General features: G+C 40.7%; 3 protein-coding genes across 6 annotated transcripts in view; all 3 read right to left on the bottom strand.

Moving 5' to 3' along the window:
• LOC133539942 (oxysterol-binding protein-related protein 10-like) overlaps positions 1 to 17,548 on the bottom strand; it is a 64,832-nt gene extending 47,284 nt beyond the window's left edge. Inside the window, exons 1-4 of the mRNA XM_061882322.1 lie at positions 17,226 to 17,548; positions 14,233 to 14,411; positions 9,279 to 9,358; positions 92 to 184 (exon numbers count right to left, since the gene is read on the bottom strand). Coding sequence (XP_061738306.1) covers positions 92 to 184; positions 9,279 to 9,358; positions 14,233 to 14,411; positions 17,226 to 17,392 — 519 coding nt within the window. The 5' untranslated portion in view covers positions 17,393 to 17,548. The remainder of the gene's footprint in view (positions 1 to 91; positions 185 to 9,278; positions 9,359 to 14,232; positions 14,412 to 17,225) is intronic.
• Positions 17,549 to 20,306: 2,758 nt separating this feature from the next.
• On the bottom strand, positions 20,307 to 21,698 carry LOC133539465 (general transcription factor II-I repeat domain-containing protein 2-like). Its single transcript, XM_061881458.1, has 2 exons — positions 21,073 to 21,698; positions 20,307 to 20,971 (listed from the first exon to the last, which is right to left on the bottom strand). Exons 1-2 carry the CDS (start codon positions 21,220 to 21,222, stop codon positions 20,576 to 20,578), a joined length of 546 nt encoding a protein of 181 aa, XP_061737442.1. The 5' UTR covers positions 21,223 to 21,698; the 3' UTR covers positions 20,307 to 20,575.
• A 2,270-nt stretch (positions 21,699 to 23,968) lies between these two features.
• tcaim (T cell activation inhibitor, mitochondrial) overlaps positions 23,969 to 27,979 on the bottom strand; it is a 35,885-nt gene continuing 31,874 nt past the window's right edge. For all 4 annotated transcript variants that reach the window (XM_061882321.1, XM_061882318.1, XM_061882320.1 and 1 more), the window contains 2 exons: positions 26,543 to 26,674; positions 23,969 to 24,960 (listed from right to left, as the gene is read on the bottom strand). In XM_061882321.1, coding sequence (XP_061738305.1) covers positions 24,735 to 24,960; positions 26,543 to 26,674 — 358 coding nt within the window. In that variant the 3' untranslated portion in view covers positions 23,969 to 24,734. The remainder of the gene's footprint in view (positions 24,961 to 26,542; positions 26,675 to 27,979) is intronic.

The raw sequence follows: 27,979 nt of genomic DNA, 5'->3' as shown, positions 1-27,979 counted from the left end.
CACTACTGAGACTACTTCCCCCATAATCGGGGCCCAAATAAGCAGAATATGAACAAAAAGATCTTTGCTTTTAAAGTGTACGTCACATTACCTCATTCAGGGAGCAGAGGGGTCCACCTCCTAGGCCCACAGATTCGTTTGAGTGGACAAGGTTTTTCTGTGCTTCTTGCGCCTCGCTCATCACCTACAGAAAGACCAAATATAACAAATGGGGTGCTTGGAAGGAACCAACGATTTGTAAAATTCTGGGTTAGTACTCGTTGGCACTTCCATTGGAGCAAAAAAAGCAAAAACATTCAACATTTTTATGAGCAGAGACAACTGGGCTATTTTTTTTTTTTGCCTTTATGCCTCATCCAGACGGACTCTGTGGTGGAACGGTTACGCTGTGACCTAAAATCCATCCATCCATTTCCTACCGCTTGTCCCTTTTGGGGTTGCGGGGGGTGCTGGAGCCTATCTCAGCTGCATCCGGGGTCAAAGCAAATTCTTCATAAACTCCGGCTTATTAGTGATTCCTAGTGCCCAAAAAAAGTCTGCGGGCTATAGAGCGTTTTCCGTTCGGGCTCCAGTTCTCTGGAATGCCCTCCCGGTAACAGTTCGAGATGCTACCTCAGTAGAAGCATTTAAGTCTCACCTTAAAACTCATCTGTATACTCTAGCCTTTAAATAGACCTCCTTTTTAGACCAGTTGATCTGCCGCTTCTTTTCTTTCTCCTATGTCCCCCCCTCCCTTGTGGAGGGGGTCCGGTCCGATGACCATGGATGAAGTACTGGCTGTCCAGAGTTGAGACCCAGGATGGAGCGCTCGTCGGGACCCAGGATGGACCGCTCGCCTGTATTGATTGGGGACATCTCTACGCTGCTGATCCGCCTCCGCTTGAGATGGTCTCCTGTGGACGGGACTCTCGCTGCTGTCTTGGATCCGCTTTGAACTGAACTCTCGCGGCTGTGTTGGAGCCACTATGGATTGAACTTTCACAGTATCATGTTAGACCCGCTCGACATCCATTGCTTTCGGTCCCCCAGAGGGGGGGGGGGGAGGTTGCCCACATATGAGGTCCTCTCCAAGGTTTCTCATAGTCAGCATTGTCACTGGCGTCCCACTGGATGTGAATTCTCCCTGCCCACTGGGTGTCAGTTTTCCTGGCCCTTTTGTGGGTTCTTCCGAGGATGTTGTAGTCGTAATGATTTGTGCAGTCCTTTGAGACATTTGTGATTTGGGGCTATATAAATAAACATTGATTGACATTGATTGATATCTGTTGAGCTTTTTTAATAGGTTTTTATCTGGTATGTGTTCCATATGTGTATGTACGGTATTTTCCGGACCATAGGGCGTACCGGATTATAAGGCGCACTGCCGATGAATGGTCTGTTTTCAATCTTTTTTTTTTAATACATTAGTCGCACCAGAATATAGGGCGCATTAAAGGAGACATAATATTATTATTATTGTTTTAATTGAAAACACTTCCTTGTGGTCTACATAACATGTAATAGTGGTTCAAGGACAAGGACATTCAGACTTTACTTAAATCAATAACAGAGCAGCATCTTCTCATCCAGAAAGAACCACACCGGAAATGTGTCCCGTGAAAAACCGTCCGATAACAACTAATAGTTAAAGTTCCTTGGGTGAATAATGTAAACTCACTTTGCCGGTATGTTTTTGCGCTTTCATGGCGAGTTTACTGACGAATATAAGTAAGAACTTTACAGTACTTTATGAATGAAATGCAAACAGTGGAGGATGAATGTCCCATAACAAGAAGATAGAGAAAAAGGAGAAGCTTATTGACTGCAGTGTCGGCACCGACTACAATGGCGGACGCGCGCAACTTTTCAGGATTTACGCAGATCCCAAATACACATAAACAGGTACCAGAAGGTAAGAAAAGTTACTTTTGCATAATATGGTGAAACAAAACACCAGATAATATGTCTTACCTTATACACACACCATAATAATACTCTTATGTTTAACCTTCCTCTTGTGTTAGCTTTCTGTTACCATCTCTTATGTTAACGGGTCGGTTTTGACCCATGTTTTAAATCAGCTGTAAAATACACTAAAAACAATTATCTATCATCCAATTTGTTTCTCATCTCTTGGTTACCTTGTTAGGCTTCCTTATCCTTGAAAATATTGGTTTTAATATTTTGGGTTTGGGCCATTGGGCCTTTTTTTGTCAGTATACCCCTCGATTTCAATTTTTAAAAATGGTAAAACGAACCTCAAGAGAATCATATAAATAAAAAAAGGTTGTTGTGTTACCTAACTATTACTAAGGGGTATTAGAACACATCTCTTAAATAAATGTGTTTTGTTTATTTTTTCATTTTAAGAATTTTAACTATAGTAACATCTATGGTGTTACGGGTCAATTTCAACCCATATATATTTACTTCAAGAAAAAGGCTAAAAAGTATTTATTTCAGCAACAGAAATCCAACATCAAACAAACAACCAATCAAGCAAATGAAACCAAGAGAAATAGATTACTAGTTCCAAAACTAATAAAAAAAACAAAATCAGAGTGGCAATAAGTGACACTTTTAGTGTCCGTCTTTTGTTTGTTTTTGTACAGGATAACAAGGTAAAATGAGAATCCACTAAAGCTCACATGATTGGGAGAGGAGCTGGCTGTCAGTGTGTTCAGTTTTGGCTCTTATCATTGCTTTATCATCTTATTTTTATAACCGGGTCGAAACCGACCCTAACAACACCAAGGGCATAATATCTACCAGAGCGTTTTATAATTTAGTGAAAAAAATTAAAATGTTTTATTTTGTTGACAAAGAGGTTCCTGACAAAGTCAAAAAGCTTTGATGCAAAACAATAAATGTATGATGTGTTAACACAAGACAAAGGTTAATACGCCGACAATCATTCAAGCGGTACGGCTTCATAGCTCACCAGAGTCGTACTAAAACATTTTGAGCGCCGTGTGTAATGTTCTATACTTTCAATGGAACATTTAAAATGTTGGTGCTGTTTACTTGAGACACATTGCCATCACAGTGGCAATTTACACGTATCTCTTATGTTTGACTGCCATCTACTGGTCACAGTTATCATTACACCATGTACCAAAAATAATAGCTTTGAGGTGGGTAAACTCAACTGAACTTATTCCTTACATTAGGCGCACCGGGTTATAAGGCGCACTGTTGAGTTTTGAGGGGAAAAAAACAGGAGTTTAAGTGCGCCTTATACGGTAATGTAAATCTGTTGAGTATTTTTTTGTAATCCCATGCTAACTTGCAAACACACCAGAGAGCTAGTTCTGAGGCAATAAATCGACAGAATTTAAATCACTTGATTATGCATACAAACAAAAGCATTTTTCCATTGAGGAAAGAGACAATGAGTGTTTTGATGTCACCCTTCAGTGAGTGTGGCCGCCAGGCAGAGCTAGAGGGGCATTTTAGAAGATGTGAGTTGAACTGAATGTCAACATACAGTGGGGCAAAAAAGTATTTAGTCAGCCACCGATTGTGCAAGTTCTCCCACTTAAAATGATGACAGAGGTCTGTAATTTTCATCATAGGTACACTTCAACTGTGAGAGACAGAATATGAAAAAAAATCCAAGAATTCACATTGTAGGAATTTTAAAGAATTTATTTGTAAATTATGGTGGAAAATAAGTATTTGGCCAACCATTCAAAGCTCTCACTGATGAAAGGAGGTTTTGGCTCAAAATCTCACGATACATGGCCCCATTCATTCTTTCCTTAACACGGATCAATCGTCCTGTCCCCTTAGCAGAAAAACAGCCCCAAAGTATGATGTTTCCACCCCCATGCTTCACAGTAGGTATGGTGTTCTCAGGGATGCAACTCAGTATTCTTCTTCCTCCAAAAACGACGAGTTGAGTTTATACCAAAATGGATACATGGATGATACAGCAGAGGATTGGGAGAATGTCATGTGGTCAGATGAAACCAAAATAGAACTTTTTGGTATAAACTCAACTCGTCTTGTTTGGAGAAAGAAGAATACTGAGTTGCATCCCAAGAACACCAAACCTACTGTGAAGCATGGGGGTGGAAACATCATGCTTTGGGGCTGTTTTTCTGCAAAGGGGACAGGACGATTGATCCGTGTTAAGGAAAGAATGAATGGGGCCACGTATTTTGAGATTTTGAGCCAAATATTATTATATAAATTATTTAAAATTCCTTCAATGTCAATTCCTGTTTGTTTTTTTTCACATTCTGTGTATCCCATTGGCTTGACTTTTTTCTTGCCCTCATGTGGGATCTGATTCGAGGATGTCGTTGTTGCTTTGAGACACTTGTGATTAAGGGCAATATAAATGAACTTTGATTGATAGAAGTGAATTATACACTTTATATACATCCATCCATCCATTTTCTGCCGCTTATTCCCGTTCGGGGTCGCAGGGGACGCTGGCGCCTATCTCAGCTACAACATGATTATTATATTATCATAGTATACTCTTATTTTAACAAGGAACTGCATTGACCATCATTATCCCTTAAGCACACCATTCCTTGTATCTCAAATGCTGATACTTCTCAATGCCACACAAATCAGAATTCAACTCAATACTTGTGAGAATTTCAAGTGCGATACTTGTTCAGGCGTCTGACTCGAGATCTATTGGAGCTTGACGTCACTTTCAGTTCCCAAGGGTCCTCAGTTTTATTTTTAAACCTGCCTCTCTGCAGCTGTGCTTCTTTCTTTGCTCCTGTCTCCGCGAGGCATGTTCTCATCACAGCCTGTGTCTAGTTTTTATTTTACCATTAGCACATTTAAATCTACAGATATATCTCATACCAAAATATGTCTTTGAAAGAGATAGAAGAGAACGAAAGTTAACTATTAACCTTTTAGTACAGGCGGCTGCTGTGTTATTATCAAAAAACAGCTATTATCGATTAGTAAAGGATTTAGAGAAAACGGACGACAATTCAAACCACAAGCACTTAAATGGTGAACATGTTGAAAATAAGCAAACATCCGACTGTGGAGAGATGGAACCGATGGGCCGACAGCGGGGTAGGGCAAACCGTGGTCCTACCCAACCAGGTGCGTAACACACACACCTGCTCTCAAACTGTGCATCTCCTCCTGCTGTATAAAAGGGGAGAAGGAGGAGCAATCAGGGCAGAAGGAGTAGGAGAGAGTCGGAGTAAAGACAGACGGACGAACGACCAGACGAACGACCAGACGAACGACCAGAAGAACGACCAGACGAACGACCAGACGAACGACCAGACGAACGACCAGACGAACGACCAGACGAACGACCAGACGAACGACCAGACGAACGACCAGACGAACGACCAGAAGAACGACCAGACGAACGACCAGACGAACGACCAGACGAACGACCAGACGAACGACCAGACGAACGACCAGACGAACGACCAGACGAACGACCAGACGAACGACCAGAAGAACGACCAGAAGAACGACCAGAAGAACGACCAGACGAACGATCAGACGAACGACCAGACAAACGACCAGACGAACGACCAGACGAACGACCAGACGAACGACCAGACGAACGACCAGACGAACGACCAGAAGAACGATCAGACGAATGATCAGACGAACGATGAGCCCCTGAGGAAGACGGAGTCACTGGCGACCAAACGGCCAGCCGAGACGAGCAGCAGAGGAGGAAGCGTTGGAAATCGGCGCGACCGACTGGGACACAAAATGGTTTATTGAAATAATAAACGAGAGTCAAACCTGCTCAGCGGTCTCCTCCATCAATGGTCCATGCAACCCGCACGATGGCGGCAAGAAGCCGTTCCCACCGACACCAGCGTTATGTCGTGAATATTTGTATAAAGTAAGAAAAACTATTGCCACAAACCTGGCCTAGCTTCAAAACTTAGTCTTTTCCATTCCAGTGGTAAACATTCTTTGTTTGCTAAAACTTAAAAAATAAGAAGAAACTACAGGTATGTACATCATCTATACATTGGTACTTCAAAATCTGCGATTTAGTAAGTGGGAAGGTAACACCATATCTTAATGTATTCTTCGTATCAGCAGTCACCTTGTAAATGGAGAAAAAAATATTCATTTTGGATAAAACTTTTTTGAGGAAATGGCTCAGGGGCTTTTGGGAAATCTGGGACACACAAAGAGTGTGCAGGGTAGTGTGTTACAACAATATCAACACAGCATACAACGAATACGATTCTGTCCCACCACCGAGCCAGACTCTCGTCCTACAAGCCCAAAATCCTGTGCGGACAAATCAAAGATGGAACATATGTTGTGGCAAAATTAATATTTTAGTAATCTCTTTGTGTGAGTTTGTTGCTTTCTATTCCCTGCATTGGTGTTTTTTTTTTTTTTTGTCAAAGATAAGATGCTTTTATAGCCCTGATGCATTCCTTAAGGCCATTGGAGATGTCTCTATTCTGTTCTTCTTAACCTCTAACCTCCACTTTCTGTAAATCTGGGACAAAGACTGCTATGATGTTGGTTGATCGCTGATTTATGTTGTATTTGTATTTTGGTCAAAAGGTCACTCTCCTAAATAGTTTATATCATGATGTTGTTGTCACGCCCTTGGGATCAGGTTTTGTTTATGTCATGTTTGGTTTTATTTTTTGGACACTCGGTTCCTGTTCCTGCACTTCCTTGTTTTCTTTGTTACCATGCCAACTCTTTGATTTTCACCTTGCCCTCATGTCATGCACCTGTTTTCAATCATCGTAGCTATTATTTAAACCGGAAGTTGCCAGGAAGTCAGTCTGGAAACTGTACATATCCCTCAACCCGATTCATGCCAAGCCATGCTGTTTATTCCCTCCTGCTTATGTCAAGTAAGTTTTTGGTTTAGTTATGTCACAGTTGTTTAGTTTTGTTTTCAGTAGTCAAGTTTGTTCTCCGCCATTGTGCGCGCCATTTGTTTGCCTTTTGTTGAAGTTTGTTAGTGTTAGTAATAAATAAATATGTACTCACATTCACGTCTCGCTCGTGTCAATTTTCCTTTGCGTTGGGAAAACAAACTATCCCATAGTCCAAGTCCTGCAAGTTGTATGCCTTTTCCATGTTTAATCAATCAAACCATTACTGGTTTTGCTAATATGACATTCAGATAAAGTGTGTTTTGCGCATCTTTTTCCTCCCTCTCAGAGGATGACACCCTTTGGCCAACCACTACCCACCCTTAAGTTAAAGTTAAAGTACCAATGATTGTCTCACACACACACTCGGTGTGGTGAAATTTGTCCTCTGCATTCGACCCCTCCCCTTGTTCACCCCCTGGGAGGTGAGGGGAGCAGTGAGCAGCAGCGGTGGCCGCGCCGGGTAATCATTTTTGGTGATTTAACCCCCAATTCCAACCCTTGAAGCTGAGTGCCAAGCAGGGAGGTAACGGGCCCTATTTTTATAGTCTTTGGTATGACTTGGCCAGGGTTTCGAACTCACAACCAACCAATGTCAGGGCGGACACTCTAACCACTAGGCCACTGAGTAGGCCTAGTGGTCAGGCCTGGAAATATTTTTTTTATTAATTTTAATTTTTTTATTTTATTTATTTTTTTATTAAATCAACATAAAAAACACAAGATACACTTACAATTAGTGCACCAACCCAAAAAGCCTCCCTTTTTCATGACAAAGAAAAACATTTATTAAAAAAAATAAATAAATAAAAGAACCCCACCACCAGCACCCCACCCCCGCCGGGCCGCGGGACAAATTATCAAGCGTTGACCGGTCCGCAGCTACAAAAATGTTGGGGACCACTGCTAAATACCACACCAAACAAATTCAACCAGTACAAAAATCACCACACATGTTCACACATAACACAACCTGCTCATTGAACCTTGTAGTTATAACAAAAAACATCCAATCACCATAAAAAAAAAAAAACTGACATCTCATGGACAAAGATAAGACCTTCTGGAGGAAATTTCTGTGGTCAGATGAAACAAAAATTGAGCTGTTTGGTCAGCAAAATGTTTGGAGGAGAAAAGGTGAGGCCTTTAATCCCAAGTACACCATCCTACCGTCAAGCATGGTGGTGATACTATTATGCCCTGGCCTGTTTTGCTGCCAGTGGAACCGGTGCTTTACAGAGAGTAAATGGGACCGTGAAAAAGGAGGAATACCTCCCAATTCTTCAGGAGAATCTAAAATAATCAGCTCGGTATTTGGGTCTTGGGCGCAGTTGGGTGTTCCAACTGGACAATGACCCCAAACACACGTCAAAAGTGGTAAAGGAATGGTTAAATCAGGCTAGAATTAAGGTTTTAGAATGGCCTTCCCAAAGTCCTGACTTAAACATGTGGACAATGCTGAAGAAACAAGTTCATGTCTGAAAACTAATACATTTAGCTGAACTGCGCCAATTTTGTCAAGAGGAGTGGTCAAAAATTCCACTAGAAGCTTGCCAGAAACTTGTAGATGGCTACCAAAAGCGCCTTATTGCAGTGAAACTTGCCAAGGGACATGTGACCAAATATTAACATTGCTGTATGTATACTTTTGACCCAGCAGATTTAGTCACATTTTCTGTAGAGCCATAATAAGTTCATAAAAAAACCAAACTTCATCAATATATTTTTGTGACCAACAAGTATGTGCTCCAATCACTCTATCACAAAAAAAAAGTTGGAGAAATTATTGAAAACTCAAGACAGCCATGACATTATGTTCTTTACAAGTGTATGTAAACTTTTGATCGCAACTGTATATGTACAGTGGGGCAAAAAAGTATTTAGTCAGCCACCGATGTGGTCAGATGAAACCAAAATAGAACTTTTTGGTATAAACTCAACTCGTCGTGTTTGGAGGAAGAAGAATACTGAGTTGCATCCCAAGAACACCAGACCTACTGTGAAGCATGGGGGTGGAAACATCATGCTTTGGGGCTGTTTTTCTGCTAAGGGGACAGGACGATTGATCCGTGTTAAGGAAAGAATGAATGGGGCCATGTATCGGGAAATTTTGAGCCAAAACCTCCTTCCATCAGTGAGAGCTTTGAATGGTTGACCAAATACTTATTTTAAAACATAATTTACAAATAAATTCTTTAAAATTCCTACAATGTGAATTCCTGGATTTTTTTTCACATTCTGTCTCTCATAGTTGAAGTGTACCTATGATGAAAATTACAGACCTCTGTCATCATTTTAAGTGGGATAAACTTGCTGACTAAATACTTTTTTGCCCCATTGTATATCTAGAAAGGGTGGTCCTTAAGAGGTAGTCATTTTTCGGAGGTCTCAAGAAGATAACAAATACAAGAATGTGTGTGTGTGTGTGCGTACCTTCGCATCATCGTCGGAGAGGTATGGAGAACCCAGCTGGAGCCGACTCATCCATAGTTCCTGCTCCTCTGCACTGGATGCTGACAAAACACAAATGAGGACACACCATTCGATATTTGGGGGTATATTTCAGAGCAAAAAGCAACCATCAATAATTCATCTTCTTCTGCACTTTTTATCTGGAGATAAAAGCAACACTTTTACTCATTTAACAGACATTTATTAACAAAGATGCAAATTGCTGGAGGGGAAACACTTGCCATACTCTAACATCAAGAGTAGTATTGTAGTATTGTCGTAGTAGTTCCTCCTAAAACAGGACAGTAAACAATGTGAGTGCATCAGTATTTATTCAGCTATAAACTAAACGGGCCGACGGTGCGATTACAAAGTAACGAAAGGGTTTAAGGCATATGCAAACAGTCGCTCAGACCTACTTTCTGTTACTGACAACACTGCGAAGCCTTCTGGGTAAAGTAGAGTGTAAATATTTTGCAGCACAATGGCATCCTTGATGAATTTATATATTTTTTATTTAAGACGATTAAGAACACATTTCGGGCTTCACGGTGGCAGAGGGGTTAGTGCGTCTGCCTCACAATACGAAGGTCCTGCAGTCCTGGGTTCAAATCCAGGCTCGGGATCTTTCTGTGAAGAGTTTGCATGTTCTCCCCGTGAATGCGTGGGTTCCCTCCGGGTACTCCGGCTTCCTCCCACCTCCAAAGACATGCACCTGGGGATAGGTTGATTGGCAACTAGTGTGTGAATGTGAGCGTGAATGTTGTCTGTCTATCTGTGTTGGCCCTGCGATGAGGTGGCGACTTGTCCAGGGTGTACCCCGCCTTCCGCCCGATTGTAGCTGAGATAGGCGCCAGCGCCCCCCGCGACCCCAAAAGGGAATAAGCGGTAGAAAATGGAGGGAAGAACACATTTCCATTTGCAACGCTGTCCTAACAAAGACGCAGCGTGTACATGTTAGAGATGTTGAAGTGTGATGATAATCTCTCATCGCCTCTCATTACCAACAAGAATGGTTTTTATTGTGCTTGTTTTTAATTAGGTTAAAGGCCTACTGAAACCCACTACTACCGACCACGCAGTCTGATAGTTTATATATCAATGATGAAATATTAACATTGCAACACATGCCAATACGGCCGGTTTAGTTTACTAAATTATCATTTTAAATTTCCCGCGGAGTTTCGTGTTGAAAACGTCGCTGAATGACGACACATATTATGACGCGTGTTTGTGACGTTATTGGTTGGAGGGGACATGTGATAGCAAAATTACTTGTACTCGTTTTAATTGATGATGTTCTTTGAACGGGTCGCCAAAAGTTGTTTATTGGGCTCAGGAATGTGACACTTAGCAAGAGATCTATTATCCGATCAAGCGCTGTCTCCTGTTTCTTTGATGTAACATGTGGACTTTAGTTGACCTGGGCATATGTGTCATCTGTTCTTGACCCCCAACAGAGCTAAATTGTTCCCCTTTCCTGAGTGACCCCCCCCCCCCCCCCCTCTTCTGGGCAAACGACACCCTCTCCTTCTTCACAGGACTTGGGTATTCATTCCACTGGTGTACTGTATGTAAATGAGCATGGAGGGTGGGACTTCTGAGAATGTATAATTGTCATGTCAAATTCTAAAGGAGTGAGAACAAGCTGGAACAAACGGATGTGTCGTTCTGGTTTGGTCTCGCTTTGCAAAGCTTATTATTATTTGTTTGTTACTTTAATAAATCATTTTAAAGCTATTTGTCACTGAAGGATCGTCTTTAAGAAATTTCCAGGACAGACATACTAGCTCAGCACCACTGACGGCTAAAAGTCGTCTCTTTTCTTTGCATGATTACACAGTAATTTGGACATCTGTGTTGCTGAATCTTTTACAATTTGTTCAATTAATATGGAGACTATAAAGAATAATGCTGTTGGTGGAAAGCGGTGGATTGCAGCTGTCTTTAGCACCGAGACACAGCCGGTGTTTCTTTGTTTGTTGTGAAGCTTTAACACAGAGCGGTCAAGCCAACATGTTTCTCTACGTCAACCAGCATATTTTTGAATGGGAAAATTGTGATATATATCTTACCGGAGACATCAGTGGATTATGCAGTAGCTGTCAAAAAAGGCACCTGTGAGCTTGGCTCCTCGGCTTCTCTCTGAGACACTGGCGTGTTCACAGCAGCCATCCGACTTTGAGGTATGTCTTTACAATCTCACTAAAAAACTATTAAAACAATGAGCAGATAAGGGATCTTCCAGAATTATCCTAGTGAATGTGTCTAATTACATCTGAAACGCTCACTCTGCCGCCGCCCGGAGCCGTCATTTTTTATTTTATTTTATCTTATTATTTTTTTCTAGTCCTTTACTATCAATATCCTCATCCACGAATCTTTCATCCTCGCTCAAATTAATGGGGAAATTGTCGCTTTCTCGGTCCGAATAGCTCTTACTGCTGGAGGCTCACAGTATAAACAATGTGAGGATGTGAGGAGCCCTCACACCGGTGACGTCACGCGCACATCGTCTGCTACTTCCGGTAAAGGCAAGGCTTTTTTATTAGCGACCAAAAGTTGCGAACTTTATCGTCGATGTTCTCTACTAAATCCTTTCAGCAAAAATATGGCAATATCGTGAAATGATCAAGTATGACACATAGAATGGACCTGCTATCCCCGTTTGAATAAGAAAATCTCATTTCAGTAGGCCTTTAAACCCAGATTCCGATCCAACAAAGGTCTTAACTCATTCTCCTTCTATGCCTCATCAATATGGAATGCACTCCCAACAGGTGTAAAAGAAAGTGCATCTCTATCCTCCTTCAAAACCGCACTAAAAGAACACCTCCAGACAACTTCAACCCTTGACTAACACCCTCCCGCCTCCACATCCCACCTACCCGGATTGTAAATAATCAAATGTAAATAATCAAATGTATATACAAACCCCGTTTCCATATGAGTTGGGAAATTGTGTTCGATGTAAATATAAACGGAATATAATGATTTGCAAATCCTTTTCAACCCATATTCAGTTGAATGCACTACAAAGACAAGATATTTGATGTTCAAACTCATAAACTTTATTTTTTTTGCACATAATAATTAACTTAAAATTTCATGGCTGCAACATGTGCTAAGGTAGTTGGGAAAGGGCATGTTCACCACTGTGTTACATCACCTTTTCTTTTAACAACACTCAATAAACGTTTGGGAACTGAGATAACTAATTGTTGAAGCTTTGAAAGTGGAATTCTTTCCCATTCTTGTTTTATGTAGAGCTTAAGTTGTTCAACAGTCTTGGGTCTTGTTGTCGTATCTTACACTTCATAATGCGCCACACATTTTTGATGGGCGATTTGTCTGGACTGCAGGCGGGCCAGGAAAGTACCTGCACTCTTTTGCTACGAAGCCACGTTGTTGTAACATATGGCTTGGCATTTTTTTGCTAAAATAAGCAGGGGCGTCCATGATAACGTTGCTTGGATGACAACATATGTTGCTCCAAAACCTGTATGGACCGTTCAGCATTAATGGTGCCTTCACAGATGTGTAAGTTACCCATGCCTTGGGCACTAATACACCCCCATACCATCACAGATGCTGGCTTTTGAACTTTGCGCCTATAACAATCCGTATGGTTATTTTCCTCTTTGTTCCGGAGGACACCACGTCCACAGTTTCTAAATATAATTTGAAATGTGGACTCGTCAGACCACAGAACACCTATCCACTTTGCATCAGTCCATCTTAGATGAGCTCGGGCCCAGCAAAGCCAGCTGCGTCCCGTGGTGTTGTTGATGAATGGGTTTTGCTTTGCATAGCAGAGTTTTAACTTGCACTTACAGATGTAGCGACCAACTGTAGTTACTGACAGTGGTTTTATGAAGTGTTCCTGAGCCCATGTGGTGATATCCTTTACACACTGATGTCTGTTTTTGATGCAGTACCGCCTGAGGGATCAAAGGTCCGTAATATCATCGCTTACGTGCAGTGATTTCTCCAGATTCTCTGAACCTGTTGATGATTTTACCGACTGTAGATGGTAAAATCCCTAAATTCCTTGCAATAGCTCGTTGAGAAATGTTGTTCTAAAACTGTTTGACAATGTGCTTACAAATTGGTGACCCTCGCCCCATCCTTGTTTGTAAATGACTTAACATTTCATGGAAGCTGCTTTTATACCCAATCATGGCACCCACCTGTTCCCAATTAGCCTGCACACCTGTGGGATGTTCCAAATAAGTGTTTGATGAGCATTCCTCAACTTTATCAGTATTTATTGCCACCTTTCCCAACTTCTTTGTCACGTGTTGCTGGCATCAAATTCTAAAGTAAATGATTATCTGCAAAAAAAAAAGGTTTATCAGTTTGAACATCAAATATGTTGTCTTTGTAGCATATTCAACTGAATATGGGTTGAAAATGATTTGCAAAAAATTGTATTACATTTATATTTACATCTAACACAATTTCCCAACTCATAGGGAAAGAGGGTTTGTATATTTATACCATGAATTGATTAACGTGGACCCCGACTTAGACAAGTTGAAAAAGTTATTCGGGTGTTACCATTTCGTGGTCAATTGTACGGAAAATCTACCGTACTGTGCAATCTACTAATAAAAAGATCCCCCCAAAAAAGTCAGCTTGCCAGAATGCTAATATTAGCATGCTAACAGTGATCACATGTAAAATGATGTGACTCTGGGGTGTCTGGCAGCAAAATTGACAAAAAAAATGCATTATAAATGCTAATATTAGCATGCTAACAGTTAGCATGTGTCAAGTACCAGGTAAAATGACTGAGGTGTTTGGCAGCAAAATTAGCTAAAACATTTTTTTTTTTTTTTTAAGTCGGCATTCTCAAATGTAGAATAGTATGAAAAGGTATGGCAATACATGTACAGTAATATGTGTACCGTACAATGTCTGCATGGTGTTCTACCTCGGAGTTTGAAGGACTGTCCAGATGAGGAGTGAAGAGCAAACATGAAGGGAAAGTGTTTGCAGGAGACGACCATCACCCCAAGGAGAGACATGGACCCTCTGGGACGTCGCTGGCTTCTGCTGTGTTCGTCTCGATAATAGTGAAGCTGGCCAGCCACAGGGTCGAGGACAAAATATCTGCAAAAAACAGAAAAGAAGGATAATTGATAGCTATAGCGCAGCGCTGCCCATTACGTCGATTGCGAGCTACCAGTCGACCGCGGGGGGTGTGTCAGTCGATCTCCAGCCAGGCTTGAAAAAAAATAGACCTAAAAATTAGTGATCATCAATCTTCACCAAGACGTCACTTAAATGACATTCACGGTACCGGAGGGTCTTGTGAGATGACGCTGGCTGCTGCAAGATCATCATTATGAAAATATGACCGAGAGGAAGGCAAGAAACATTTTTTATTTCAACAGACTCTCGCGCCGTACCTTCCGTCAAAACTCTAAAGGCCGACTGCACATTTCCTATCTTCACAATAAAAGCCCTGCTTCATGCTGCCTGCGCTAACTAAATACAGAGTCTCGGAAAACTGGCGTGCACAAGCGATCCCTCAGAAAGCTGGCGTGCACATCACTTGTGCACGCCAGTTTTCCGAGACTCTTATTTTGTTAGCGCAGGCAGCATGAAGCAGGGCTTTTATTGTGAAGATAGGAAATGTGCAGTCGGCCTTTAGAGTTTTGACGGAAGGGACGGCGCGAAAGTCTGTTGAAATAAAAAGTGTTTCTCGCCTTCCTCTCTGTCATTTTTTCATAATAATGAACAGGCAGCAGCCAGCGTCATCTCACAAGACCCTCAGGTGCCGTGAATGTCAATCAAGCAAGCTACGGAATTTGCCGCCAATGTTTTTCTTGTAAAGTGTATGGAAGCTGGATGAATTAGATGCCAAAAACCAACCACTTTCATGTGGTATTGTACAGAAAGGACAACTTTTTTTCTCCTCCATTTGAAAATGTGGGCGTTATCATCATTACTGTCTGATTCCAATCAATGCAAGTCATCAGAATCAGGTAATACACCAACTTATATTCTTGTCTTCGTGAAAGAAAGACATCTATATGTGTTACACATGCTTGTATTATCATTAAACACATTTAACTTGTTTACAAAAATGTCTCTTTCTTAAATAAATAAATATAAATGATATATATAAATGAAGTAGATCCCCTCGAGTTGGTCAATTGAAAAGTAGCTCGCCTGCAGAAAAAGTGTGGGCACCCCTGCTATAGCGGGACGTCTTCAATGGATATTTTATCATAAATCCACAAATCATCACAGAAAAAACCTTTGTCTTTCATTCACAATCCTCGTGTAAGACAAGAGCACATTCTAACTCGTTAAGCAGGGGTCACCAACCTTTTTGAAACCAAGAGCTACTTCTTGGGTACTGATTAATGCAAAGGGCTACCAGTTTGATACGCACTTAAATAAATTGCCAGAAATAGCCAATTTGCTCAATCTACCTTTAATAAATAAATCTAAACATATATTTAAAACAATGGGTATTTCTCTCTGTCATTCCGTCGTACATTTTTTTTGTCTTTTACGGAAGGTTTTTTGTAGAGAATAAATGATGCAAAAGACACTTAATTGAACGGTTTAAAAGAGGACAAAAAACAAAAAAAAATTAAAATAACATTTTGAAACATGGTTTATCTTCAGTTTCTACTCTTTAAAATTCTAAATTCAACATAAAAAAATGGAGGGAAAAACTAGCTAATTCGAATCTTTTTGAAAAAATAAAAAAAATAATTTATGAAACATCATTAAAAATTTTTCCTGATTAAGATTAATTTTAGAATTTTGATGACATGTTTTAAATAGGTTAACGTCCAATCTGCACTTTGTTACAATATATAACAAATTGGACCAAGCTATATTTCTAACAAAGACAAATCATTATTTCTTCTCGATTTTCCAGAACAAAAGTTTTAAAAGAAATTCAAAAGACTTTGAAATAAGATTTAAATTTGATTCTACAGATTTTCTAGATTTGCCAGATAGTTTTTTTGAATTTTATTCATAATAAGTTTGAAGAAATATTTCACAAATATTCTTCGTTGAAAAACCAGAAGCTAAAATGAAGAATTAAATTAAAATGTATTTATTATTCTTTACAATAAAAAAAATAATTACTTGAACATTGATTTAAATTGTCAGGAAAGAAGAGGAAGGAATTTAAAAGGTAAAAAGGTATATATGTTTAAAAATCCTAAAATCATCTTTAAGGTTGTATTTTTTCTCTAAAATTGTCTTTCTGAAAGTTATAAGAAGCAAAGTAAAAAAAAATTAAAGGAATTATTTAAACAAGTGAAGACCAAGTCTATAAAATATTTTCTTGGATTTTCAAATTCTATTTGAATTTTGTCTCTCTTAGAATTAAAAATGTCGAGCAACGCGAGACCAGCTTGCTAGTAAATAAATACAATTTAAAAAATTAGAGGCAGCTCACTGGTAAGTGCTGCTATTTGAGCTATTTTTAGAACAGGCCAGTGGGCGACTCATCTGGTCCTTACGGGCTACCTGGTGCCCGCGGGCACCACGTTGGTGACCCCTGTCGTAAACAAACACTAGTAAGAGTCAGCTAACATTAACAATGCATAAAAAAAAAAAAAAAGAAATACATGATTGTACGTATTGTGAATGAATGGGAAAATATCCAAAAAAGTGCAATTTATTAATTCAAATTGTATCTATTTTTCTGGACATTTATTTGCATTTTTGTTCGAAAACTGTATGTATTAGTTCCATGCTTCATTTTGAATGTTACAAAGCAGTTTTCCCTCCCGCTGTACTTGAAGGCGTCAAACTGTGACCTTAGCAGGCAGGTATGTACAGATTGGCACACAATAAACCTAATTAAGTGTAAATATAATAAAGTGTAAATGAACCCCTAGAAGACAAGAGTATAGAATGTGTGGGAAAAGTGGATGCGATGACGTGTACCTGTCCTGCCAGCCATGGAACAGGTTGGTGTATTTCTTCAGCAGACCCTCCAGAGCTTGCGTGTTCCGGACCTTCCTATGCGGCGAGGAGTCCGCGCTGTGCCCGGGCTGCTGCCGCCTCCTGCCGGGGGACACAGCGGGACTGTGTCGGCGTATTGACCCGCTCATGCTGCCGCTTTTTAAGTGTCCTTTGTGGCTGCTGCTGCTTGCCGAGAATCAAAAGACACGCCGGGAGCTTGAAGAAAAAAGAAAATTGTTTGACTGCAGTTGATGGAGGAAGATTCTTTCCCTGCTGACTTATTTACTGCGGAGCTTTCTCCTCTTCCCCCCGCCCTCTGTGACGTCACTGTGTTTTTATTTGGAAATCCCGGGTTGGTTACGCCCAGCCCCGCCCCCGACGGAATCTCCCCTTTTAGCCAGTAGATATGAATAATTCATCACGACTACATGACGTCACAAGCCGTATGTAGTTATGCTTAACAAACCTGTCAATCCATGGATTCATGTACTATACATGCGTATATATATATATATATATATATATATATATATATATATATATACATATATATATATATATATATAGTGGGGCAAAAAAGTATTTAGTCAGCCACCAATTGTGCAAGTTCTCTCACTTAAAATGATGACAGAGGTCTGTAATTTTCATCATAGGTACACTTCCACTGTGAGAGACAGAATTTGAGAAAAAAATCCAGTAATTCACATTGTCGGAATTTTATAGAATTTATTTGTAAATTATGGTGGAAAATAAGTATTTGGTCAATCATTCAAAGCTCTCACTGATGGAAGAAGGTTTTGGCTCAAAATCTCACGATACATGGCCACATTCATTCTTTCCTTAACAACACGGATCAATCGTCCTGTCCCCTTAGCAGAAAAACAGCCCCAAAGCATGATGTTTCCACCCCCATGCTTCACAGTAGGTATGGTGTTTTTGGGATGCAACTCAGTATTCTTCTTCCTCCAAACACGACGAGTATATATATATATATATATATATATATATATATATATATATATATATATATATATATATATATATATATATATATATATATATATATATATATATACCGTATTTCCGTAAATTGCCGCAGGGGTCCTTAAGTACAAATCTTGAAGGTCCTCAAATTTTATTTTGAAACAAGCTGAGTCCGTCTGTTATCAGTCAAGTTTATATAGTTTAACATTTTCTTAAAATTAACACAAATAAAATAAATATCCAATAAAATACATGAAATACTTTCTTTGAAACAACAACATAAAAAAGGACTTAAATAAAACTTTCAGTTTTAACAAAAATAAATACTTTTAAACACAACCCTCCTATTCCTGGTAAAGAAATGACCTCAACAGATGTCATTCATGTGCAAATATAACTATGGTATAATAATCCCCATTGTGTAAAACACAGCTGCTCAATGGGAGAATTGGGCTCTTGGGGTTGAAGCCAAGACTTTGAATTTTGGCACAAAAGGTGTGATGGCCATGCGAAGACACTGATCCAGGTGTTTATTGGTCAGTCTGCTGCGGTACTTGTTTTTCACAATGTTCATTGTAGAGAACAGTGATGGGATCGGCAGTTCTTTTGACTGTAATGAATCACTAGAATCAGTTCCTTAAATTGATTTGTTCAAAAGATTCGTTCACCGAATCACTTCTGCAGCAGCAGTTCTGTGTGCAGGTCGGCGAATCATGAGTCAGTCAGTAACAGCTTCCCCAGCGGCAGATCTCGCTGTGTGTGAATCCGACAAGATAATAACAATTTATGTGAAAATTTGCTACAATATTATTTTTTTTTTTTTCCTTCTTTTTTTTGTGTCCTCTCCATGAAGTGTCCATGACATTTTAAAATGGATCTGAAAACAAAATAAAAAATAAAACGTTTTTTAAAGTGGTAAAAATTACATACACATTTACAAATGGTTTTATTATTTTTACATTTTAACATTTGACACGACGACAAAATTTAAATTTGTTCTTAAACGTGTTTGAAATGCAATTATTTTCTACATTATTACATTACATTTATTTTAACAATTCATAGTGGATTTGACTAGATAGAAAAAATGATTCTAAAATGTGTTAACATTTTTCTTTTTTTACATTACATTTTATTATTTTAACATGTAATGTTTCTAACAAAACATACATGTATTAAATATGTAATAAAAATCACTCTTCCTTTTATATCACATCCAATGGGTGTTTTTTTTTTTTTTTAAACAATTACGATCACTCTAAAAGCGGTCTAGCATTAAAAGATTACAGTTGGTACAAAATGCGGCTGCCAGACTTTTGACAAGAACAAGAAACTTTGATCACATTACGCCTGTACTGGCTCACCTGCACTGGCTTCCTGTGCACTTAAGATGTGACTTTAAGGTTTTACTAATTACGTATAAAATACTTCACGGTCTAGCTCCAGCCTATCTTGCCGATTGTATTGTACCATATGTCCCGGCAAGAAATCTGCGTTCAAAAGACTCCGGCTTATTAGTGATTCCTAGAGCCCAAAAAAAGTCTGCGGGCTATAGAGCGTTTTCCGTTCGGGCTCCAGTAGAAGCATTTAAGTCTCACCTTAAAACTCATCTGTATACTCTAGCCTTTAAATAGACCTCCTTTTTAGACCAGTTGATCTGCCGCTTCTTTTCTTTTTTTTTCTCTTATGTACACCCCTCCCTTGTGGAGGGGGTCCGGTCCAATGACCATGGATGAAGTACTGGCTGTCCAGAGTCGAGACCCAGGATGGACCGCTCGTCGGGACCCAGGATGGACAGCTCGCCTGTATCGATTGGGGACATCTCTACGCTGCTGATCCGCCTCCGCTTGAGATGGTCTCCTGTGGATGGGACTCTCGCTGCTGTCTTAGATCCGCTTGAACTGAACTCTCGCGGCTGTGTTGGAGCCACTATGGATTGAACTTTCACAGTATCATGTTGGACCCGCTCGACATCCATTGCTTTCGGTCCCCTAGAGGGAGGGGGGGGGGGTTTGGGGTTGCCCACATCTGAGGTCCTCTCCAAGGTTTCTCATAGTCAGCATTGTCACTGGCGTCCCACCGGATGTGAATTCTCCCTGCCCACCGGGTGTGAGTTTTCCTTGCCCTTTTGTGAGTTCTTCCGAGGATGTTATAGTCGTAATGATTTGTGCAGTCCTTTGAGACATTTGTGATTTGGGGCGATATAAATAAACATTGATTGATTGAACTGAACTGAGAAAGGAACGAATCAGTTCAGGAAGTGATTCGGTTCAGTACGTTCACTCAAAAGATTCGTTCTTTCGAACGAATCGTTTGCGAACGACACAACACTAGTAGAGAAGGCAGACTCACAGCTGTATGTTGAGGCAAACATTGTGAGGATGTGACAGGGCCATCTTATGCAGCAGAGGGAACTTGGAAGGAATGACCAGCTTTGACCAGAAGGTGATGGCGTCACACCGAGCCTCTTTCAGTGCGACACTTTCTTGGAGGTCAATTAGCTCAGTCTGCAGTGAAGCAGCTCTGGGCCATGGGAAGACTTGTTTTGCTTCTGCAGAGAGCACACTCACATTTCTGATCAGGAATAGGTTTTCAGTGAACAGCAGGACTTGTTTTCCCAAACTGAAGCCATCAAAGCGAGTCTTGAAATTTGCAATGAGTTTTTCCAAGAATTCCAAATGGCACTGATGATCTCCCTCTCCTTTGGTCAGTTCCAGAAGTTTGGGGAAGTGGAGCAGTTCCTCCTGTAGATACACAGTTTAAATATATTTTAGGAACAATGCTTAAAAATAGGAAGTGGAAGAAAATAGTGTGTGGTAGAAACTAATAACATCAAATTAGTTACCTGTATGTCACTTTTGAAAAGCTCCAGCTTCCTCTGGAAGGCACGGACTTCTGGCATCAGCTCACACACTGTGTTCTTCTTCCCCTGTAGCTTGAGATTTAGGTCTTTGAGATGGGAGGTTATATCAGCCAAAAATGCCACAGCTTCCATTTTCCCAGCACTTTGCAGAAATTCCAGGAACTGTTATTATGGGAAGGTGCACATCTGACTTGAGATCAGTTTTAATGGGAAGGTGCACATCTGACCTGGGATCAGTTTTAATGGGCAGGTGCACGTCTGACCTGAAATCACTTCTTGTGCCCATGTCCACATATGACCTGGGATCAGTTTTAATGGGCAGGTGCACATCTGACCTGGGATCAGTTTTAATGGGCAGGTGCACATCTGACCTGAAATCAGTTCTTTCGGGCAGGTGCACATCTGACCTGGGGTCAGTTATTTTGGCCAGGTGCACATCTGACCTGGGATCAGTACAATTCTTATATTTTTTTATCCATCCATCCATCATCTTCCGCTTATCCGAGGTCGGGTCGCGGGGGCAACAGCCTAAGCAGGGAAACCCAGACTTCCCTCTCCCCAGCCACTTCGTCTAGCTCTTCCCGGGGGATCCCGAGGCGTTCCCAGGCCAGCCGGGAGACATAGTCTTCCCAACATGTCCGGGGTCTTCCCCGTGGCCTCCTACCGGTTGGACGTGCCCTAAACACCTCCCTAGGGAGGCGTTCGGGTGGCATATATATTTTTTTATAATAATTATAATTATAATTATAAATATATATATATATATATATATATGGGTCGGGTTTGGTTTTGGAATTTGATTGCATTATTATGTATTGTTTTGTTGGATTGATTAAGGACTCGGATTTCAGCGGCTTAAGCGATTCAACATATTACACATGTATTGAAACAGATGGTCGGAGTATGGAGGCAGATAGCGAAAACGAAATTGAAGAAGAAACTGAAGCTATTGAGCGAATAGCTATTGACGCTATTCCGCTATAGCATGGGTGTACCTAACGAAGTGGCCCATAGCATGGCTGCGTTATTAGCATCGCCGGTAAAATGTGCAGACAACGATCAGGACTTTCGCATCTTGTGACACTGGAGCAACTTAAATATGTCGATTGGTAAGTGTTTGTTTTGCATTAAATGTGGGTATCTAGTTTCAAATGTAAATACAGCTAGAGGGGGGGGGGGGGGGGGTTGCCCACATCTGAGGTCCTCTCCAAGGTTTCTCATAGTCAGCATTGTCACTGGCGTCCCACTGGATGTGAATTCTCCCTGCCCACTGGGTGTGAGTTTTCCTTGCCATTTTGTGGGTTCTTCCGAGGATGTTGTAGTCGTAATGATTTGTGCAGTCCTTTGAGACATTTGTGATTTGGGGCTATATAAATAATCATTGATTGATTGAGCTAGCGTAAATAGCATGTTCGCATCGATTAGCGTAGCATGTTAGCATCGATTAGCTGGCAGTCATGCTGCTACCAAATATGTCTGATTAGCACATAAGTCAACAAAATCAACAAAATTCACCTTTGTGATTTAGTTGACTTAATCGTTGCAAATGCATCTGCAGGTTATCCATACATCTCTGTGCCATGTCTGTCTTAGCATCGCCGGTAAAATGTGGATTCTCATAGTCATCATTGTCACCGACGTCCCACTGGGTCATTATTGTCACCGATGTCCCACTGGGTGTGAGTTTTCCTTGCCCTTATGTGGGCCTACCGAGGATGTCGTGGTGGTTTGTGCAGCCCTTTGAGACACTAGTGATTTAGGGCTATATAAGTAAACATTGATTGATGATTGAGAGACACTCTGGCACATTCAATGGGGGTCTGGCGGCAGACACTTTCGCATCTTCGGGCCAGTGGTGCAACTTGAATCCCTCCCTGTTAGTGTTGTTACACCCTCCGACAACACACCGACGAGGCATGATGTATCCAAGGTTCCAAAAAATAGTCGAAAAAACGGAAAATAATAGAGCTGAGTCCCAGTGTTTGTAATGTGTTGAAAATGAAAATGGCGGGTGTATTACCTCGGTGACGTCACGTTCTGACGTCATCGCTACAAGACCGATAAACAGAAAGGCGTTTAATTCGCCAAAATTCACCCATTTAGAGTTCGGAAATCGGTTAAAAAAATACATGGTCTTTTTTCTGCAACATCAAGGTATATATTGACGCTTGCATAGGTTTGGTGATAATGTTCCCTTTTAAGAGCTATTCGATAGGATTTAAGGTCCAAGCTTACATCACACTCAAATTTTTACTGCATACCTTTGGTAAGTGCCGGAAGGGGGAAGAGGTTTTAAATTAATTAGCGCCCCGGCGGCAATTCAAGGAAATACGATATATATATATATATATATATATATATATATATATATATATATATACAGATACATATATATATATATATAGACAGATACATATATATATATATATATATATAGATGTGTGTACATATATGTATCTATGTGTGTATAAATATACACACACACACACCTATAAATATTTATAGATATGTATACATATATATATATATATATCTATATTTATAGATGTGTGTGTGTGTATATATATATACAGTAAATATGTACACACATAAATACATATACCTTACATATATGTATGTATGTATGTATATATATATATATATATATATCACTATCATACCTTGGAAGCATAACAGGTATAAGTACAAGTGAAAGGTACATTTGAGATTGTATGTATATATACATGTATATCTATCATAGTATATATATACATATATATATGTATGTATGTATGTATGTATATATATATATATATATATAATTATCATACTTTGGAAGTATAACAGGTATAAGTACAGGTAAAAGTACATTTGAGATTGTTGTTGAAGAGCAGTTGAGTTGAACTTTCAAAAAATATTTTAATTTATGTGGTAGCCTTATGTCAACATTGAATACACAAATTGCTCGCTACATAGCAATCTGAAAATAACATGCTCACTTTCACTTTGCTTTCTTACGTGAACTCGCTTGGAACACATCAAGTCCAAGATGAGTCCGTAACAACTCGTTTGAATCATAAAAATGACTTGGTAAATGCATGTTTTCTTAAACGGGTAAAGAAGTTTGCAGGAAATGTTACAAGTCACCTTGACCTCCTGTTTAAACAACATTCCCTACTTTCCTCCACTAGGGGTCGCCATTATTTCAAGTTCTTCTTTTACTGTACGTAGCCATGATGCAGAAGATTAAAGAAATGTCAATGACAACAGTCTACTTCTTCCTGAGCACAAATTCGCCTATGCAATCAAAAGTCGGGGTTTAATTTCCGTAACACTATTTTATAAAAACTTCTGTACAATAAACCTTCACAACGCAAGTCCTAAGAACTGACCTGCCTGTAAAGTTGGACTTGCGTTCACCAGACGGATTGCACAGATTCCAAAACTGTTCATTATAAGTCAAGTATACTTGGTTTAAACACTGCCATGGCTCCTTCTTGACTTCAATAATGATTAAAGTGCTTACATTGAACCGATTCCTTCTTAGTTATCTTGAACTGACCGACCGTTGAACTTTTTCACAAACTCCAGTTGAAAACCAACGGATATCGCATCTTTCTTATTATCAGAATTATACGGCATCTGGCAAAACCCTAAGTCTTGACTCAACTTTTCCAGTCCCAGGGGATGCACAGGTCTCCGTCTTGCATCACCGAGTAGAAATGGGAAACACGGATATGAAGGCCCTGCATGAGAGGTGAGCGATGGTCCAATAACCTTTTACAACAAAGAATCATCTGACTGGAGGTGACACTGGGCTCCTTGGACAGAGTCCGGAGTGAAAAGCTCTGGAGACACAGCTTCTTGACAGCCTCTTCCTCTGCCAGCAACCTGCACACACGGTGACAAAGGTATTGAACCAGTATGAGCTCTAGACTATTTCTGTAACAAAGAAGAAAGAGGAAACTTAGTGACAAAGAATCTAAGCATTTTCTTGCTTTTGTACAGGTGGTACACTCCTCACAGGCTGTCAATCACTAGCATACTAAGAACAGTTCAGAACATTATGATCCTCATGTAGCTTGGTTCCTGAAAGAGTTGATCTGATTACATTAGACGGTGCCGGTGCTCCTGATTAAAGGGGAACATTATCACAATTTCAGAAGGGTTAAAACCAATAAAAATCAGTTCCCAGTGGCTTATTTTATTTTTCGAAGTTTTTTTCAAAATTTTACGCATCCCTGAATATTCCGAAAAAAGGGTTTAAAGTGCCTGTTTTTCGCTATCTGCAAGCCACCGTCTATTTTCCTGTGACATCATCCAGTGATGCCAATACAAACAAACAAGGCGGATACCACAGCAAGATATAGCGACATTAGTTCGGATTCGGACTCGGATTTCAGCGGCTTAAGCAATTCAACAGATTACGCATGTATTGAAACGGATGGTTGGAGTATGGAGGCAGATAGCGAAAACGAAATTGAAGAAGAAAGTGAAGCTATTGAGCAAATAGCTATTGACGCCATGTCTGCTTAGCATCGGCAATAAAATGTGCAGACCAAACGATCGGGACTTTCGCATTAACACTGGAGCAACTTAAATCCGTCGATTGGTAAGTGTTTGTTTGGCATTACATTTGGGAAACGCTGGATGCAAATACAGCTACAAATGTACATACAGCTAGCCTAAATAGCATGTTAGCATAGATTAGCTGGCAGTCATGCCGTGACCAAATATGTCTGATTAGCACATAAGTCAATGACATCAACAAAACTCACCTTTGTGATTTCGTTGACTTTATCGTTGGAAATGCATCTGCTTTGAGTGTCGCAGCTTATCCATTCATCTCTGTGCCATGTATGTTGTAGCATCGCCGGTAAAATGTGCGGACCACACAAGGGACTTTCGCATCCCGACACTGGAGCAATTTAAATCCGTCGATTGGTAAGTGTTTGTTAGGCATTAAATGTGGATGGAGGGAAATGCTGGATGCAAATATAGCTACAAATGAGGCATAACGATGCAATATGTACATACAGCTAGCCTAAATAGCATGTTAGCATCGATTAGCATGCCGTGCTAATCGATGCACATTCTATGTAAATCAACTTGAATCCGTCCCTGATCGTGTTGTTACACCCTCCGACAACACACCGACGAGGCATGATGTCTCCAAGGTACCGGAAAACAGTCGAAAAAACGGAAAACAACAGAGCTGATTTGACTTGCTGCGTGTAATGTGTTTGAGAAAATGGCGTTGACTACCTAGGTGACGTCACGTTTTGACGTCATCGTTCCGAGAGCAAATAATAGAAAGGCGTTTAATTCGCCAAAATTCACCAATTTAGAGTTCGGAAATCGGTTAAAAAAATATATGGTCTTTTTTTCTTCAACATTAAGGTATATAGTGACGCTTACATAGGTCTGGTGATAACGTTCCCCTTTAAGTGTAAGAGATCAGTGTGTGACTCACAAATTTCTACGCTGAGTTCGTTGTCTAGCCTTGGAAGCGTGGCTCAGGAGGAAGGTCTGAAGGCTCTGGGGGTCACAGTTGGTCGGTATGATGAAGTGTCCCATCTCATGAAGTCTGGGACTAGAACACTCCCTGTGTTTGATACAAGAGACCATGTAGTCACTGAAAATGTCAAAGCCAGGCATGGGAAAACTACACCTCACAGGTTATATACTGTATATGCAGCCCATACACTTATTCAACTTCTCCCAGGCTCATTAGGACTTTGTGTAGTCTGTCACTATTTCACAACCCCTCATCCAGACAAAGTTTCCATAGGACCCAAGTGCACTTGGAGAGGTCTGAGAAGGTCTGGAATCTACCCAAAATTGTCCTCCTCTTTACCCTTTGGGCATATTTCGGACCTTTTAGGACCACCAGGAATTGTTCAAGTCATTTTTAGCAGTACCCAAGGCCTGCAGGGATTACTTCTAGTTGGTGGAGCCCTGGCACCTTTAGGAGGGAGGTGGCCCTTTTGGAGAAACCATGTGAGCGTTAGGGGTTAAGTCCTTTCTGGGGGAGCCTGTGACCTTGGACTTGCTTGGACATGAATAGATGGAACCCAATCCCTATAGGGTTAATTGTGTTGAATAAGTGCCCGTGGAATTTTGAGCCACATTGTAAAAGTACCCCAAAACAACCAAAAGAGTAGACATTCCACAAGGTAGTGGTCGTTTGGAGAGCAGTGTGATCTGCTGGGTTCGTTCCAAGGACTTTTATCAGGTGCACTGTACATCATCTACGATACAAAGACGGTACGACAAAAGAGAGCAAGGACAACAGGTCAGTGTGGGGATAGTTTCTTAATTACCCTCAAACTAGCCAAGCCCTAAGAACAGTTAATATCAAAACATGAGCAAATTACCAATTGAGTGAAGATCACAAAATACTGGGAGACCTTAGGTACCTCCTGCAGAAAGAAGTACAGTCAGAAGACCTACTGGGCGATGTCAACACAATATCCCTACAAGGAACATCCATCCATCCATCCATCCATCATCTTCCGCTTATCCGAGGTCGGGTCGCGGGGGCAGCAGCCTAAGCAGGGAAGCCCAGACTTCCCTATCTCCAGCCACTTCGTCTAGCTCTTCCCGGGGGATCCCGAGGCGTTCCCAGGCCAGCCGGGAGACATAGTCTTCCCAACGTGTCCCGGGTCTTCCCCGTGGCTTCCTACCAGCTGGACGTGCCCTAAACACCTCCCTAGGGAGGCGTTCGGGTGGCATCCTGACCAGATGCCCGAACCACCTCATCTGGCTCCTCTCAATGTGGAGGAGCAGCGGATTTACGTTGAGCTCCTCCCGGATGGCAGAGCTTCTCACCCTATCTCTAAGGGAGAGCCCCGCCACCCGGCGGAGGAAACTCATTTCGGCCGCTTGTACCCGTGATCTTATCCTTTCG

The sequence above is a fragment of the Nerophis ophidion genome, linkage group LG21 (assembly GCF_033978795.1).
Source record: "Nerophis ophidion isolate RoL-2023_Sa linkage group LG21, RoL_Noph_v1.0, whole genome shotgun sequence".
NCBI lineage: Eukaryota > Metazoa > Chordata > Actinopteri > Syngnathiformes > Syngnathidae > Nerophis > Nerophis ophidion.
The sequence above is the reverse complement of the archived record's forward strand: the minus strand, read 5'-3'. Positions and strand labels throughout refer to the sequence as shown.